The 18,819-nt window shown below is 50.9% G+C and overlaps 1 protein-coding gene across 1 annotated transcript in view; it reads right to left on the bottom strand.

Moving 5' to 3' along the window:
- Positions 1–973: 973 nt before the first annotated feature.
- CLSTN2 (calsyntenin 2) overlaps positions 974–18,819 on the bottom strand; it is a 594,536-nt gene continuing 576,690 nt past the window's right edge. Inside the window, exons 12-17 of the mRNA XM_037139401.2 lie at positions 17,892–18,091; positions 14,427–14,597; positions 13,793–13,938; positions 13,546–13,669; positions 12,601–12,785; positions 974–10,786 (exon numbers count right to left, since the gene is read on the bottom strand). Coding sequence (XP_036995296.2) covers positions 10,577–10,786; positions 12,601–12,785; positions 13,546–13,669; positions 13,793–13,938; positions 14,427–14,597; positions 17,892–18,091 — 1,036 coding nt within the window. The 3' untranslated portion in view covers positions 974–10,576. The remainder of the gene's footprint in view (positions 10,787–12,600; positions 12,786–13,545; positions 13,670–13,792; positions 13,939–14,426; positions 14,598–17,891; positions 18,092–18,819) is intronic.

Genomic DNA, 18,819 nt, shown 5'->3' on the forward strand with positions numbered 1-18,819 from the left:
GCTACTTTCCTGTCACGTGAGGGAGAGAGAACTGAGTGCGGACTCTGAGCAAGTCAGAGGGCTGTGCTCGTGGGTCCTGGCAGTCAAGGCTATGGAGCGTGTGTCCAGCGAGGGTGCTGGTGCAGTTTGTAGGCACGTGTGGAAGTCTCTACAATGTGACTGCAGGGTGTTAGTACCCAGAGCTTTCCCTCTTAAAGGTTTCCAAGTAGCCCCAGAGTTATAGTAACCCTGGGACTCACAGAATATGGACATTTGCTTTTGGTCTGGTCCGAAGCAGGCTATCTAAAGTGGCTATATGGGTTAAAAGCACCAGTTTGAGCCTGAGTGACCCTGAACTTCGGCATCTTTAGCTTAGGATTATTTATGTGGCCTCTCTGAGCTTTATTTTCTCATGTGCAAATGGAGATATACATCTAATAAAACGTTTGTGAGGTTAAAATAAAACACAGCATGAACATAGTTCCAGGCACCTAGTTAGTGCTGAATAGACTACATACATCAGTAATGGTTCACATGACGAAAGGGAAGGCCAGCTGGGAGGAGAGGGAGGAACAGGAAGGATGGAGACACAGAGCTGTGCTCAGTCCCACCTGCTCTCAACTGTGTCCCCAGCGCCTCTGTGTCTCATCTTCTGCATGTTAAATACAAAGAATTACCCACCTCAGGGATTAAGACCACACAGATAGAGATCCAGCCCTTAACGGGTGTGCAGAAAATACATTAGGATTGTCTTCACATTGGTCTCCAGTAACAAGGGTGCAGAGCTCAGCTCTGGGTATATCGGTGCGCCCTGATGGAGACAGAGAGGGGCCGATTTCCCACACCACCCCACAGTCCACATCCCTCTCTCCTCCATGTGTGGATTCAAGACAGAGCCCCGGAGAAGGGTGACTGGCTGCAGCAGCTCTCATCATTTCACCTCATCAGATATGCTGAAGAATAAACACTCTCGGAGATCATCTTTACTGTGAAACTCTAAAATCATGTTTATTCACCAATTCACAGAAAGTGTCGTAATGACCACCAGCATGAATCAGTTTGTAGGCATTTACAAGCCAAGGCTGAAAATAAATATCTGTGTTGAATAGCATTTAACAAATTACTTGGAAACAGCAAGAACCTTAATTGTTAGAAATTTAAAGTTTGTGATTCCAACATGGATAAGATCACAATCATGGGAAGAAGCCCAGCAGAATCCCGTGATGGGTCTGAGTTCTTCCTGGATCTTCACATACACACAGATCCTCAGCGCCCCTCACTCGGTGTCAGCCTGAATCGGACTGGGCCGCTCAGTAGGTGGGGACAGGTGCCGGGAGTGTGAGGCAGGGAGAGGGCATTTTCTCTGCTCTGCTGCGACTGGGCAGCCTCGTTCATGGAGCAACTCGGCAATGTGCTCTCCTGAAATTGGATTCAACATTCCGTAAACGCATACGGTGCTTCTAACAAGATAGTCTAGAGTCAGCACTGCATCACACTCATACACACACAACAGTGTGTTTAGCAAATACACACATTCCTTAGGCTAAAGCAATTCACTCTTTGAGGCAGCTGGAATAGCTCAGCAGTCTGATGTGAGTCAGGGACACACTGGCCCACTCCTGGCAGCGCTGACATGGGAGACACCCCGCCCAGACCGGCAGTCACTGCCCAGACTATAACAGTGATTGAAGGTGATTCTGAAAATGAGGCTGAGGTCAGTCCTCTCTGCAGAGCCAACACCATGGAGGCTTCAAAGAGAGAAAGCTCACCTCTGTACCTCCGACCTTTCTCACCCACACTGTGGTGGGCACCTGAGGATAAGCAGCCATCCAAGACTTGTAACTGGTGGTGGCGTCCCAGACAGGGGAGAAGGAAAGGGCTGAGAGAAGCAACCACTGGACCTTTTCTACTGGCTGAGCCCGGGACTTGACATGTAGTTTCAGAATTGTGCCTGAAGTTGGCAAAATGCAACAGCATTTCACCAGGTGTTTAGGGCATGGCAGAGGTGATGGGAGGGAAGCCCTCAGTCCTGTTCCCTGTGGAAGTGGCCTGTGGGGTGTGATGCTGAAGTGGGCTAAGTGTTGTGAACCCACTATGTGCAACACCCGTCACTGCTTGCTGACAGAGCCAGGCCCAGTACCTGCAGCTGGCTGTACACTGGCTGAATCTGTGAGTCACAGAGGCCAGGTCGTGATGATCAGGGATGGGGGTATGGCTAGGCTTCTCTGTTGCTCAGTCAATTCGGGTATCATGATGCTGCTGAGTGTCTACCAACTGGTGACAAGCTGGACCTTCCATTTCCAAAAGCTTACCTACTATGTGCCAGTCACTGTTCCCAGTACTTTGAGAACTAAAAGTAAACAACAAAAATACAAAAAAGTGTCACATCCAAACTAGTGCTTTTGTGGAATTTAAAATTTGTCGGGACCATTAACAACTTCATTATATATCTTACTTATTTCTCTATTATAGATAGGGGTATGTATATGATGCATATATTTAGCTGTACTTAGCCTACTGGTCTCTGATAATTTATACTTAATACATTAACTAATATTCCAAACAAAGGCACCACCAGGTCATTCTGAATTTTACCTCACTGACATTGTGATGTCCATGCCAATAACATAGCACAGCCAAATCTTAACACTTACAGGTTTCTTTGAAAACAACCAACTTCTACATACACTTTTCCTCTCTAAACTCACCAGCTGGTTTTCTTCAATCTCCTCCCAAGCCTGTTGAGCTCAGGGAACAAAAACTTTGTTTGGAAGTCACCAAGTTCAGGTTGGAAGCCATCAAGTGGTGTGACACATCATGACTACTTCAGTTAAGAACGGAAATCACCTTCCCACAGCTCTGACTTTTGAAGCAATTGGTCTGGCTGCCGCTGTGGTGACACTGCCAGATGCACCCAGAAGTTTGCTGAACTTTGGATACAGCTTTCAAGACAGAGCCATGCTCTGGCTTCCTGGGCGAGGGGTGTTTTGGTTACTGTCAGTCTGATTCCACCTCACCTGTTCCCTTTCCAACACGGAGTCATCCCCAACTCTCTTTTCTTGCTTTTTGAGTGATCAGCCCTGAATGTCAAGTCTAACTTCCTGACCTCCAAAAAACTTCTGCCTTTTCTCTACCACTTGAAGTTTACTAGGGATGCTGAGCATGACCTCTTCTGAATCCTGCACAACAGCTGCTCCTTTGCAGTCATGTTAGGAAACTGGGGTGATGGGAGGGGTGGGAAGGGGTCCACATGACCAGGATTGGTGCACTTTTGTGTCCAGGGGTGGATGTGCAGAGTATATTCACGTCTGCGACCCACAGGCACAGGTGGAGCCCCCCACCTCCCAAACACAGATGCCTCCTCAGCCCTTCCCTCCCTCCCCACACAGGGACTGGAGTCTGTAGCTGAGCCTTGTGGTTGGTTCTCTGCTTTTGCAAATAGATACAACCTATGAGCTTGTGACTCTGATGGCTCTTTCTGTTGGGGAAAAGAACTCTCGGTGCTCTCTGTGTGTGCGTGTGCATCCCACTTCTGTTCTGAAATGCTCAGAAAAAGAGGGTCTGTGCAGCAGAGATGCATTTTCATTTCAAGATAAAAGCAAATAGACATTAAAGCCGACACGTTTCTCTTGCCTGTGATTAATACACGCTGTCTGCATTTTGGCTCTTTGCACGTCTGTTGTCCTCTTTTCATTAGTCTATTGGGAATTGAGTTTCACCTTGATGAATCTCCTCTGCAGTGAATCTGATAAAAGGGACTGGAGAGCAGCACAGGCCTAGGGTCATCAACAGACGGAGGCTCTCTTTCAGCCAGGACGCTGCCCATGGCCTGTAGAGCAGAGCGAGGGGACCATCAAGGGCCACCCAGGCTTGTCCTTGCTTAGGGGCTCCTTTGGCCATAGCTGGCAGGGGGCTACTCCCCCAACACCCCAACTCCTGTCCTTTTCCCCTTTGTTAAGTAGGAATGGTGTCCTCAATCCACTGCATTTTCACTCCTCCTTCATCCGAAGCATCTCAGTTTTTCAAACCTTGTCCATTCATCGAAGTCAAGTGATCTCTGACATGTCATGTACTTCAGTGTTTACAGAGCACACGCTATGGGCTAGGTGCCATGCTAGACACCTCAGGCACTGTGATAGAAAAGTTAGTCTTCTTGCCTGGAGGAAGGGACCTATGCAGCCAAGGGGGCAAGAGGGAGGGGCCATTCTCACCTCACACAACCACAAGTTCCAGGGCCCTCATCAGATACCCCTCCTGGGGCCTGGGAAGGGCAGATGGCTGTGGTTCTATTTCACTCAACTGAAAATTTTCATGGGGAAGGTCCCTGACTCTGAAGATGTTACTTCGGTGGTCCAGAGGTCCCAGCTCCTCTCTGCTCCTCAGAATGGGAGGAACTAGCTGGTGCAGTCTGTCAGGGAGGCGTCACATACCTCTCACCCGGGCCCAGTCTTCCCCGTGAGCGTGCTCTCAGTACTCACTCTGCCTGGTGTCCTGGCTGGATCTGAGCCCCTCACCCTCAGTCCATGCATCTCCCTGTCTTACCTGCCAGTGAGACAGAGCCTGTCCTGCTTGCAGAACAACCAGAGGGCTCTCCATCAACTGCCTGACATCCCTTTCCTTGTCCTTTTCTCCCACAACAGGCTTCTTGCAATAAATGACTAACCTCAGGGAAACACATAAAATTGCCTTAAAGTTCGGGGAAAAATATGTTTCTTCAGAGAATTCACACACAGTGGCCAGGCTGTGAAGAGAAAACTCTCCGATGTAAGTGGCACGAAGAAGTACTTTACCCTTCCTTCTGGGCCTGGTGGTCCCAAGCTCTCTCACCAGCAAGTAACTGGCAGCCCTGTGTGTTCTCCTCAGCATCGTCTTACCTGTTAGAGATGAGTTCCTCCCCACAGCATCTCTGTGGTCTGAGGAGATCAGTGGGCCATTTAGTCAGATGTTTTCCAGGCTGGGCTGGAAAAATGGAGGTGTCCTTGGAGCACTTGAGGGGACTCAGCAAAGAGACTGGAGAGGACCAGGAACGTGTCTCTGATCTGGAGGGAATGGGGATTCTTAGGAGTAAACACAATAGTGGCTAGCTCTCCAAGGCCACGTGTCTAGGCTCTTTCCCAGCCTGTTTTTTCTTTTCTTTTCTTTTTTTTTTTTTTTAGTTTTCCCACTCCATGGCCCAGTGCCTCAGTCCTCTGCCTCCCAGTCTCAGAAATCCTTATGGACAGCAGACTCTATTCCACAGTTAGTTGGGAATGACTCATAGAGTACCAGCTAGTCCTCCCAGAGCTTTGTGGATCTCCGTAGTTTAAGCTATAAATAAAAAGACTAAATCAATAATTGACGGACCTCAGGCATCTGGTCGATGGGGACAAGGAGCATTGATGGCGCCCGGTTTTAGAAATTCAAGGGCCAAGACAGATGGTGTGTAGGGAAGGCTGCAGGTTTGCGTTTGGTTTTTGTTTTCCACTTTCAGTGACATCCAGAAAGAGTTACTGCCCTTGCGAGAAAAGCCATTCGTCTCCTCTCTGATTCAGTGCCGGGGCTATGCCGCTGTGCGCCCAGTCCTGTCACACAGGGAGCGGTGCTGCAGGCACCTGCAGTGTCCTTAAACGACCATGCTGCTGTATTCCAGGCCCGGGTGGCTCCACCGGCACAGAGGCCACGTGGGGACTGGGGAGGCTCCTGCTGATGCGGGGTCACTGCTGCAGCTTGTTTTCCCCTGAAGTACAGCCCTTGAAGAGGGACCCAAATGGGGGCCTCCCTAGGGGATGGGTGGCCTCGTTACAGCCTCTGCAGGATGTAAAGGGCCAGGCCAGCAGGAAGCGGCTGCTGCCTGAGGGGAGGAGTGGAACTGGGACTAGGACCAGGATGCTCTGGAACCCTGCTTTGGGGACTGTGCATTAGAGCCTGGTGGCCCCCTTTCCTCACCAGTGGTTGGCCACTTTCTTTTGCTGTCATCTCCTCCCAGAGCCAGCCTAAGTCACTCTCCTCCTCCTCCGAATCTGTAGTTCTCACACCTCAGGGGGCACCAGCACCGAAGAGCTCAGGAGAACACGGGTGGCTGGGTCCCACTCCCAGAGATTCTGATTCAGGAGGTGCTGATTCTCTTCACACTCTCCGAAATGGGAAATGTCGGAGAGCTTTCTGGGCTGCTGGTGGGGGCGACTTCTGCTGTTCTTCTCGTCCCCCTGGGAGAGCCAGGTCTGCCTTCAAGTCTGCAGCCCCTGTAAAGCCAACGTTCCTTTCTAGCTGAGGAAAGGGGCCAAAAGGAGCACTGGAGCAAGGTCTACAAAGTAGGTTAATAATCAATTTATGAAGTAAAGTAAATAAAGACAGGGAAATGAAGGTGCTGGGGCAGACTTTGAAACTTTCATTGCTCATTTCCATATAGCTCTTTGCTCACTGCATACGGCTGGACAAGGGAAAGAGGCCACATGCGAATTAAGTTGTGCCAAGGGCTTCTGTGCATCAGCCTTGAGGAGTCCGATGCAGAGAGCGAACCGTGTGCGTCAGCAGCCCAACAAAGAACACGGCAGGAGGGTCTGAGGGTCTCCCAAAGGCCTGTGAATGATCGTAGCTGAAAAGCATCTACTTTGCACTGGTAAATTCTTTTGAAGAATTAGACCCACCCCCTCACTTTCTTAAATAACTGATTTGGTTCATTTAAATGAGGGGTGGTTAAGAGAAAGCCCCCCCTTTCTTCCTCTTGCTAATGTTGAATTATAGAGCCAAGAAGAGTGCTAATGCTGAAGTGTGCTGGGTCGGGCTTTCTACTGATTATGCCACTATCGATTCAAACAGTCACAAGTCTTTAGAGTCATTTTTAGAGTGAGCTGGGCTGAAATAGAAATCAGTCTGAAATAATGAATGCTCCGTCTTAGAAATCATGACGGGCCGAGTCTTGCAGAGAAGGCCTTGTGCCTGGGAGTCCAGCTCAGCGGGGTTAGTGCTTGGCAATCAGTCAGAGCCTGGACACAGGGCCTTCAGCTCTGGAGGGGCATCTGCCCACCTTGGGGTCCAGTCAACGAGTAACAAGTATCTCTCTCACTTTCATTTCCTTCCAAACACAGACTCATAAAACAGCTTCATTGAAGACTGTGGTGTTGTTTGTTGGTCATTTTGGAGGCAAAGCCACTGGGTGATTTAAGGGAGGGTCTAAGACAGTGATCTGCTAATGGAGGGCTGCTTTCCACACATGTCGGGGAGGAGCATGCAAACCGTGACCCGAGGGCCGAATCGGGCTGGCTGATGTTTCTAGCGCTTGTGGGCTCAGGGGTGGGGGGTTCCATTTTTAAATGGTTGAAAATAAAAATCAAGACAGTAATAACATTTTGTGACACGGGAAAATGATATGAATTCAGCTTGCCTGATTTTTTTTAGTGTCCATAAGTCATTTTGGAATGTAGCCGTATTCACCTATTTAGTAATTGCCTATGTCTGGTTTCATGCTACAGGGCCAGAGTGGAAGGATTGTTGACCATATGGCCTGCGGAGCCCAATCTATTTGCTATCTGGCTCTTTACAGACCAAGTTTGCCGAGCCCTGCGACACGTACAGGGACAGAGAGTCCAGCTGCCCACCAGGAGCCCTCTCCCTGGAGGGTCTGTGTCTACAAGGTACAGCCCTTGCCACAGGCACAGATCTGTGGTCTATGCCCTCCTGGAGAGGACTGAGTGCACTCAGGAAAGTGAAAGTGAACAGCGGTCTCACTGAAATGACACTTTGTTATCTAGATGAACTTGGGATTTGGTCAGATTTATAGCATTTGATTAAACCTACTAGAACTTACTTTCAGCATTCTTTAAGAACAGTGGCTGCCTTGTGGATTGCCTTATGCCACTAGGGCAACTCATTCAATGCTGGTCTTTTCTGTCTCAGCTTCTTCCTCCTCCTCCTCCTCCTCCTTCCTGAGCCACTGGAGAGGTACCAGCCTATCTATCTTCAAGCTCCAGAGAGCAGAGCATGACCCTTTACTGCAGGACTTCTACAGAAGGGCTCAGACAACCCCTTGTTTCTCCACGTGTAAGTCCAGCCCACGACTCTGCTGCCCTAGCCAAGCGCTGCTTTCACTTATTCCCGGCCCCTCAAAACACAGGAAGATCTCACATGCCCGACAGCTGCCTCAGTCCTGAGCAGTGAGTGGCCGTCACAGATGCACAGAGGGTGTGGAACCTTCCTCACACCAGCCAAACCCAAAGGCTGAGCAGAGAGGAGTGTGCTCATGAGAGCAGGACTTAGATATTTTAAATCAAATTGAAAAAGAACTGGTGTTCAACATATACAGTGTTTGTTTTTACTGCCATAATTTTGGGAGAATTCTGTTCGCTCCTCAATGCCCCAGTGAACGGTCTCTTTTTATTAAACTGAGGGGAAGGAGAGGACTGCACCATCCTACAGACTTCCTCCTTGTGGATGTGCAGACACAGCAGGGTAGCAAAGGGCTGTTCGGTTGGGAGAATCCAGAGAAGTGTCTATTTCCACTCAATGAATATAAAACGCTAAGCTTCTGCCAGCGTTTCCCCTAAGAAGGAAAACTAGGAGCCCTGGCTGAGTCTGTGACTGTGTGGCTCTTCTTCCTGTGACTTCTCTCCCTCCCTCTGCGCCCATCTCTTGTACAATTTCCATGCCCCTTTGTGTCTCTTCTGCAACTATCAGGTCCTCGGAGCGGGGAGCTTATTTTATTCAGCTTCATCCCTTCCCCTCTGCTGCTGGGTGAGTGCTCAATAATGCTTGTCAGCTGTGTAACATGAACATAAGTAGAATCAGAGTGGTGGGCACTGGCCCAGAAGTGGAAAGTGTGTGTGTGGGGTCCAGTCTTGTCTGTGTCTCTGAATGACTCTGAGCAAGCTCCTGGAATCTTTGAACCTCAGTTTACTCCTAAGGAAAGTAAGTGTGCCTGACAGCAGATGTCCCAGCTACCTCCTAGAGTTACTGTGAGGCGCACAGGAAGGAACAGATGCAGAAAAACACTTTAGGTGATGAAAAAGCTGCATAAGGTAGTTTTCTGGAATCAGAAGGATGCCAAGGCTTATCCTGGGTCCTCACTGGGTGAAGGTCAGACTAGAGGACGTTGACAGTGGTCCCCTGCAGAAGCTCTGTTTTGACGACACAGGAAATAGCGTGAATAGACTCCGAACTTACTTTTGAATCTGAACGCCACTGTAACTAGGGACCAGGTCAGTGCCACTGCCAAGTCACTATGAGATGAGCTGGAGGAGACTGGGGGGACAGGGCCGGATCACATGTGCTGAGGACAAAGCCTGAGACACTCGAGTCTTGGGGAGGTCCCGTAGTGGCCCCAATTCTTGCCTGCTATTTTCTTGGCCACAAAAGATCACAGACCAGTTACTATAGCAACCATTCTCCCCATGAGGTGTCCATGTTAGGAAGGAAATGGAAAAGATTTCCTTATTAAAAAAATAAGAAATAAATAAATAAATAAATTAGGTTTTCAGATATATTTGCCCTCCACCCAAAGCACTGCTCCTTTTACGAGAAGAAAGAAGCAGCTGTTATAACAAATGTTTCTAATTCTTAGCAGTTAAGTTTTCAAGCTTTCATTTTAGACTTAATGCAGTTCACACTTGTTCTCATACATCCAAGAGGAATGCATTTTAAGAGGTAAACCAGGGTGAAATAGGGGACGAGAATCGTAAGACTAGGTGGCTTGAGCCTTGCCCACCCGGGCTGCCCTCTGGCCCGCGAGAGCCCAGCCACCCTGTCTCCCAGACCTGCGTCCACCATGAAGCCCGGTGGTGTCACCTCATCAGCCCTTCCTTCTGATCCCCGGCTGCAGACTTCTCACAGCCGTCTCTGGGGCAGTGCCTGTGTGGGATGCTTCCTGGATCCTGTGGTTTCACTGGGTGTGAGTCGGCAGCAGGAAAGCCACATGGGTCTGTGCAGCTGTCCAGGCAGGCACACTCAGAGCGCTCTGGCTGGGGACTCGGCCCTGCTGTGGCCAAGGTTTTGTACCTTTCATAATAAGCTTTATATGGCCTCAGAAAGGTCAAAGGGAAAGGACCTCCAAACTGGGGAGAGAGTGTGCACATGTTGAGTGTGTGAACCTCTCCCTATGAGCTTAATTCAGCCTCAACAAGAACTTTTCCTTTAAAGGTAAGGACCATGATCTCAGGTGTGTGAAGTCCACCCACCCTGCCTGGATGAAGCCACCGGAGAACCCGCTGGTCTGTGTGGAGAGGCTGCTGAGTCAGGTGCACACACCGCAGGTTGGGACCCAAGGGCCCTGGGAACACAGAGCCCAGGGAGGTGACTGATGCAAAGGCTGACCTTCTGCCCTGCAGAGAAGAGCAGGGGCAGAACTCTGCAGACTGGCTGACAGGACGCCGGGGGGCCCAGGGCAGGAGCAGTGAGGACTGCAGGGCAAAGCCCACCTTGAAGTCCCCACTGCGGATGTGCTGGGCTTCTTGGAACCACCCCAGGGCCGGAGCATGTGGAGCGCCCAAGGGAGGAGGGGTGGGTTCCAGGAGGCTGGGGAAGGGCTGCTCAGGGTGTCATCGAAATCACAGGCGACAGCGATAGACTCACATACATCAGGCGTGGCTTACAAAAGGGACAGGTGGGTGGGCGCAGCCAGCGGGCACTAGTAGGGGAAGGTGGAGTCGTCCCACTCCAGCTGGGCTTGCCTGGCACCACTCTCCCCATGCCTGCCCCTGCCCACGCCTTCCTCCACCTCCTCCTCCTCGCTGTCGTCTGAGTTGCTGCTGCTGCTGCTGGAGCTTATGTCTTCTTCTACTTCCTCCTCCTCCTCTTCCTCAGTTTCATCTTCCCCACGCCCTGATGCTTCATGTTTCTGGATGTTAGAGAAGAAAAATGCTCGTCAGGGGCCGAGGAGAGGCCACTCTGGAGCTTCTATTTCTCTCTCCACTGTGCAAACCTTTAGGGCCCTTTGGGCTTCTTCCCCTTAATGCTAAACCCCTGGGCTTGGAAGGGAGGTCCTTTGGTGAAAGGTAAATCAGACATTCAAGGACAAAGACATGAAAGAGCAGCAAATTCCAACGAATCCAAGACGTGTGCTTTAGACACTGGGCATTTTCCACACATCACTTAGTGAGCCTTTCAGGCCCAGGCTTGTTTTCTGGCACTACTGGAGCTTATTGAAATGAGCTTGCAGAATGGCCAGTGTTTGCTTCTCAGTGAGAGAATGAATGACATTTAAGCTTGCTCTCCTTTTCCTGGTAGGAATACAGTGTCTCTGGGAACAGGTCTTTTAAGGCAAGACTCGGGTGTGCTGCCCCTCAGAAACATTCCTCTGGGCAGGACAAAGTTCATGGTCCTCATCTTCCATGTCTACTCCTCACCCTCTGACTCTACCCCACTTTTTTTCTAGTCCCATCTCTGCTTCCTCTAGACTTTTGGGGGGGTCCCAGCCAAATCTTCTTTCTGGATTTATGTTTTGATGAAGACACGTGCCCTTCCATGGCTGTGTCCCGTCTCTGGAGGGTCCTCACTTCTACCTTTGCCTCCTCCAAATCCTATCCATTCTTCAAGGCTCCCTAAGCTAACTTCCTCCAAGAAGTCTTCCCCGAACACTCCGGCCCCAGTGGCTCTGCCTGCTCATGCTCCATGGTAGCACACTCTCGCCCACAACTGGACTGCTCCAGGGTTGGTGGCTGTTTCCCACACCCAAGGCTCAGCTCTTCAAGGTCCATTGACGCTGGAGTCTCCACAGTGGTAGCTCAGCACCACCCACTGTGTGTGCTGAGCCACGTTGACACACTGGCTCTGACACCGGGGAGTGAGAACAGAAGAGTGGGGAACAAGGGGTGAGGCTGGGGTAATAGTCTCTTCATATCTCAGTGAATCCTCCTGATCTTCCCCTGCTTTGTTACTCTTGGTTCTACCTCCCCTTAGTAGCCATGGGCACACTGAAGGGTGTGATGCCATGGCTTCCCGTGACAGTCATATGCCCAGAGGGGCTTTGGACATTCGTGGGCGGATCCTGGGAGCTGCTGGCTACCTGGAAATAGCTGAACTTTAGGATCAAGCAGGTGGAGTTTGACAACGGCCACCACCATTGCAGCTATGTGAGTGTGAGCACCTCACTTCCCTCTCTGATTGGCCCCCACCCGGCTAAACGAGGAGGACGGCTCCTACTCCACGGGCCGCTGGAAGGCACGAGATGCGTGCCCAGCGCACGCCGTGCGGTGTCAGGCGTAACGGGGGGCTCGGTAAATGGCAGTTATTAATGTATTTCTGTTTTAACCTATTCTGAGCCTTTAAATGAGCTCTGCAGGCAGTATGGAGAAAAGCCATCTAATTTACATTGTTAATTAATCAAAAATTCAATACTGAGTCCCCAAGTGTTAGCTCCGAGCTAAATATAATGGAGGTGACAACAGATAGACCCCACACGGCTGCCTGCCGTAAGAAATGTCTGGTTCTGTTTGCAGGGTGAGAGCAGTTCACACGCTTTTAATCAGAGAATGCAGCTGGTGGGAAAGGGCGGTCCGTTTGCCTAGAGAAGCCTGGAGGAGCTCAGAGGAGGGAGGGACCAGTGGGGCGGGGCCAGATGGGGCAGGGCTTCCGGCACAAGGAAGACAGAGCAGCTGGAGGGGAGGCATCCCATGGGAAGCTCCCGTCCCTCGGGGTGGGGGTGGGGGTCACCTCCATGGGGTTGACTGTGATAGTGAGCGCAGAGTCGTCCCAATCCATCTCGGCCTCCTTGGCAGCCTCGGTCTCCTGGGTGAAGTGCTGGTGGGCCATCCGGACCCGGTACATGCCCATGGCCACCACGAACACTAGCATGCACACGGAGATGATGATGACCACTGTGGCAATGCTCGGGACCACTGGAATGAGAGAGGAACTGCATGACATGGTGAACTAATTCACTCCAGGTCACCGGGGGGTGTGAATGAAACCTCCATGCCTAGGTTAAAATCTGCCCCAGTATTTTCCCACTGTAGGACTCTGGGTCAGCACCTTACTCTCTCTGGGCTTCGCATTCCATCCTCTATATGATGGATTAATAATTCTTATCCCATGGGTAGCTGTGAGGAGCAAATGAAATCATCTGTATGAGCTTCCACATGGGTATGCAGGCGGCAGTTAGTAAGGGCAAGTTCTTTTCCATACCTTGCTTTTCCCCTCACACTGTAGGGCGGCCCCCACTGAGAGGCAGGCGCTGTGGAGTTCAGCAGGAAGAGACACAGTGGCCGGCGGGCAGCAACAGCATATGGCAAGTGCTGGGACGGAAGTATGGGCAGGGGCTTTGCAATGTGGCGCACACGCGTGTGTTTGTACAGTGTTCAGGGAAAGCTTCCTGATGGATGTGGCTCTACGGAGGGCCTCACGGGACTTGCAGAATTTTACCCCAGCCCTTTGTAGTGACCTCTGTCATTATATATTGTCTGAAACTCCTTGTTTACCTGGCGGGTTCCCTACTGAGGCCGTGTGCGTGCCTCTGAGCAGGGTCCACAGCTTCTCCACTGTCAGGCCCCACCTTCAGGTCTGGGCACCTATGGCTGCTACGCCCTAAACATCTGTTAGTGGTGCTCTTGAGTTGATAATCCCCCAGTGTCCTGAGGTCCCTCCTGCCAGGCTACCTACCTGAACTGCGCTGGACGCTAGTCCGAGACTCCGGGTGCTGGACGGACTGGAGGAAGGGAGGCTGCACGATGAGGTGGTTGACGTGCTCCTTGTCTGAGACTCTGACCTCATGGAGGACGCTGACCTGGGAAGAGCAGGATGAGGTGCTGCTGACCAGGAGGGCCAGGTGGGTGCCCATGGCAGCAGTACCCCTGCATGAAGAGAAGAATGGGTGAGCCTGGGCTCCCCTTACAACCACACGACTCACCTCCAAGTTGAACTCATTGCTGGTGTAGCGCCCATTGAGTTCCGAGCACTTGATCCTGAACCGCCGGGACTGGAAGGAAGCTGGACGCCAGTTGCGGTAGCGGATGTGACGCAGCACCTGCTCGTAGCGGCTCATGGAGCCCACACCTGTGCCAAGAGACCACACCTGTTATAAGAGGAGGTGGGAGAGACAGGCTGCAGGTGCTGGGGTTTGCGGGTCTCCTGAATTTGGCCAGGCTGAGAGCTTAAGATGTTTAGGGGCAGACAACAAACTGAAGCAAAAGCTCTAAGTAGCTAATTAAACCAATCCACAGTATTCCCCCACAGAGCGGGCTCTGATCAGAACGTTTAGCCTCAATCTGCCAAGTGCAGCTGTGATATTTGCTGAGATCAAGTATGAGACAAGGCAGCCATCTTGCTCCTCCCGGGGATTTTCCGAGGAGTAGGGATGTGGTCCAGGTTCTCAGGATGCTGGAGTAGCTCACCAAAGGAGGGGCCAGAAGTCCGCGCCCCGAGGTCAAGGGTACCTGCCTGACACTGCCCTCATAGGTGATGGAGTGCCATCACACTCCTGACTCCCCGGACGAGGCCCCTCTAAGGGGAGACCCCAGGAGACGGGCTGAGCGCAACCTTACCGTAGATGGAATAGCCTGCTGTGGAGTTGGTGGCGTCGAGGTGTCGCTGGTGGAGCTCGCTGTGGTTAAGCTCCAAGCACTCCTGTCTTGGGTCCAAGTCCCCTCCCAGCACTAAAATGTCACAGAAATCTAAGTTGTGAAGCATTTCTTCTAAGACTGCTGATTTGGGGGCTGTGGGGAGAGCGACACATGAGAAAGACAGGCGTGAGGACAGCCCAGACGATGAAGGAAGATGGCATGTCTTCCTGCTCCTCTGTGACTGCCCCCCAGTGAAGGGTGGCTCCAGAGAAGAGGCTGTGTAACCCCCAGTACCACCTCCAATGCTTGGATGGATGTCCAGGCCGCCCCTGAGGTTGGGCAGCAGGGATTTGTGTGAAGAAATGAATACAGAAGTGCAAAGAGGTGAATTTGAGCGCCAGTGCTGCCAATGAGCGTCTGTGCAGTGTTGGAGAACCTACCTACCCCTCAATTTCCTTATCTCTAAAGAGGGCAAGGGTCTTGAGACAACTGAAATGGTGTCTGGCCCACAGTAGGTGCTCAAGAAGCAGTAGCTCTCATCTGAGGCCAGAGGTAAGTGCCCCTCCACCCTGCTCTTGTGGTTTTCTCCATGCAGTCAGAGGGAGCATCTGCTGCCCTCAGCAGACTCCGCGGCCTCCAGGGACAGAAGCACTTTTTATGGTCCAGTCCTCAGTTTACAACCCAGGCTCTTGCACGGAGCAGTATTACTACACATGATTCGAATGGAGCTGCACTGTTCATAGAGTTCAATACTTAAGTACATTTGCCCCTGACTGATTTTTGGGACCCTGAATTTCCAAAAAAAAAAAAATCTGAGCATTTGAATGCTAGGCAGGTCGGTCGGCAGTACTAACTTCCTGTAAAATCTCACCTTAAAATAAAATTGATTGGTATTTATGGATTGACTGCTGTATACCAGGCACTGTGCAAACAAAATCTTCACCGACAGGCATTAGAGGGGGCGGTCCAAGGGTGGGTCGGCCAGGATTACACAGAGTAGGGGAAGAGTGGGAGAGAAATCCTTACTTTCTGATTCCACAGTTTGTAAAATCTTCCCCTCTAGGCCAGTAGTCTCCAAATGTTTTTGATCTTGCAGCCTGTTACTGCGAAATGTGTGAACCAAGATCGCTGAAATAAGTATATTTATTTATTTATAATTATAAGATTAATATATTTTGTGCATTATAAAACATTTATAAAAATAGAACTTAAAAGTGTTTGCTAAAGATGAGGGAATTTTTTATTTGAATTTTTTAGTGATACCAAAAATCCATTTGTGTTCTCACTAGACACATATTATAAATTCTTTCACATGCCTAATTGTTACATGCTTGCCGATCTCAAAGGCTTCGTGTGCTATTAGGAAAAAAACTCTAAAAGCACATTACTGTATACTTAAGACAAGGTCTAATATAGCAATGTGTATGTGTCTCTGTTTCAAATGGTCTTCACGTCTTCTGGGCTTTTTTGCCAGTTCCTTATCAGGCTGGGTCAGAGCACCTGTCTCCCCACGTGGCTGGCTGATGGCTCACGCTGCATAGGGGACCGTTTTCTCATTGTCCCCTTGTGCTTGCATCGTGGGTAGTATCTCCCATCTGCCCTTTCCTTGATTCCCACTGTGCCAAAGGGACTGGGCTGGGCTCAGGGACTGAGAGGTGAGTCAGCCATGGACGAGCCCTTCTGGAGCTTCTGGTCATGCCTAGTGACAGGTAACAAAAGTTGTGTCCACGGCTGAGGGTGCACGGAACAGAGACGTAACCCAGTCCAGGGGTCAGGGTGGTGGCAGAGGAAGGTCGGGGGAGGTGCCGGCAATAGCAAGAATGGGAAAGGAGAGGAACCTTCCAGGCAGAGGGAAGGGTGAGAGAGGACGTGTGAACTGACACAGAAGTGTGTGTGAGACACAATGCGTATGCACGGAGGGCCCCCCTGCCCTTTGCACTGCAGCAGCACAGAGCGTGGTCGGGGTGGGTCCTGCGTGTTTAAGGCTCCCGTGGGCATGCCTGTTCTGACAGTAGGGGTAAAATTTCGAAAGCACTAACAGTAGGTCTCCAGCACTTGGCCCCGTGCTCTGCGTGCCGCTCTCATAAACAGAAGGGAAGATGGGGACCTTATGACTGCTCTTCCCTGTGTTGCCTGTGTGTCCTTGCCAGGCCCAGTAAATCCAGCATTCAGCCATGGCCTGCAACCACTGAGGTCAGAGGCCCTTCTGTGTCTGATTTTAGCCATGAGTGAGGGGAGGAGGGAAGACCACATGACCTACTGCACCTGGGAGTATAACTAGGAGACTAGCCTGCCTGCCAGGTGGCAAAGCACCATTTATTTTGGAAGCTAACAAGGGCTGCTTGTGAGCCGCACCCCCGTTGGCTGGGGCCAGGGTGGGTTAAGGCAGTGGGTGATCAGGATTAGTCCAGAAGCCGCCCCTCAGGGACTCAGGCTCATGGGCACCAGCACACCATTAGCAGCTGCTGCTGGACACAGGGGTAGCTGAAAGTAGTCTTGGAGGAGGCAGCAAAGGACAGTTCTCAAACCCCAGCAGAGCTGGGCCTCAGGTTTTCCTCCCTGGAATCCCACTCACCCTTCCTTTTCCTGCCTCCTTCCACCTCCTTCAAGTCTGCAACCTGTGCTGCAGCTTTCAGCACAACTAAGTGCTTCTCGCGTGCACTTCTCCCAACGAAAGGACAACTGGAAAGTTCCCTGAGAGCTTAGAGTAATAAATGACGAACAAGTCTTTTCTGTGTACATGTTAGGATGTAGTTATGTTCTTCCTTTGCACTTTTTAACTTTTCTTCTGATTGTTGAAACAACAGCACCCAGAACAGAACATTCTGCAGCAGCTGCAGAGGGACAGTGTGAGCACCCTGACGGTGGTGCTCAGGCTCCTTGGGCCCTGTCCGTACTTTCTCCTTTACATGGTTGGGATCTGTGTAGGTGTAGGTACTGTAACTTGCACCTTGTTTGTCGTCACTTACAATTTAGCATAAATGCCTTTCCTCCGAGAACACAGCACTCACACAGTGGTGCCTCGGTGCTCGAAAAGCTTCGGAACTTGTCAAACTGGGTACTCGCCACATTTTGACAAGAAACGATGTTTCAGCCCTGGGCGTGCGCCGATCACTCTTCACACTTGCTGGAACTTGCAGGCGTCATGACGCCGTACCGCAAGAGAAAATGCTTCATCAACCGTCGCTTGCTTACCACTCACTGGAACAAATTAACGACAAGTACTGAGGTACCACTGTATAGGGTGCCCTGATTTGCTGAGCCATTCGTTCCCCTCTCGTTATTTATTTGCGTTGTTTCCAGGTTGGTTTGATTGTTTTGCTATTGTAAAGACTTTGCTATAGGAAACAACAGTATTGTCTTTAAGGGTGATTTACCTTGGTTGTGAGAACTCAAAGCCTGCTGCCCACACCTAGGATGCACCTGTACCTGTGGTCTTCAACTCACCTGGGGCCTCGGCTTTGGCGAAGGTGCTCACGATCTTGATGTCGGGGAACAAGATCACCCCCCTGGCACTTTCGAATTGGGCGGCGGGCCTCCAGAAGCGGTCCGTGCCGCGGAGGGTGATCTGCGGCTCCATGGCCCGCAGGACCATCACGTAGGCGTCCACGTCGGGAATGCTGATGCACACGTCTTCTCCAAAGCACCTGCAGAGCACACGAGGAGACCGTCTGTCACGCAGCCACGGTCGAGGATGCACACAGCCACCTCTAGTCCTTGACAAGGCATCCGATTGCCTAAGAGTCTCCGGGACGTCAACACACATTTCAGTTCAAAAACACACTACAGTCAGAACGACTAGCAATCTAGGGACTTAAACAGATTGGCTCCTGGGAGAAATGGGAATTTTCTACACTGGCAACAAGTAACCATTAAACCTTTAATTATCGTTTAACAAAGTAATCAGTGGCCGTGTTAATTAGATAGCAACTGCTTGTTTCATGCATTAGGATTTGGGAAGCAAACTGTCATCGAACTGGTTGGTTACAGCCATCTTACTAAGTGTGGCCATGGGGTGAACCTCCCCGGCTGCCACCTGTGAGTCATCTCTGCCTGAGGCCATCACACGAGAGCACCTGTTCCAGGTGTGGCAGTGGAGCACCACTGTAATCACACTTGTTTTTCCTGGGTCCATTTCATGGACATATTGCCTCTCAATACCCTGGGAGCAGCGAGGAGTGATGACACGTGCAAAGCCCAGGAAATCAGACAGACAAGGGTCCACGGCCTCGCTCTGCCGCTCCTGGGCTGGGCGACTCTGGGCAGGGTGTTTGACCCCTGTGAACCTCAGTTCCTTCATCTATAGCATGGGAATGACAGTAACAAACTACCCTAGAGAAGTAAGGATTAAATATGATGACTTAGAGAAAAGAAG

Source organism: Artibeus jamaicensis, unplaced genomic scaffold, assembly GCF_021234435.1.
Source record: "Artibeus jamaicensis isolate MK-2021 breed Jamaican fruit bat unplaced genomic scaffold, CSHL_Jam_final contig_519, whole genome shotgun sequence".
Classification (NCBI taxonomy): Eukaryota; Metazoa; Chordata; class Mammalia; order Chiroptera; family Phyllostomidae; genus Artibeus; species Artibeus jamaicensis.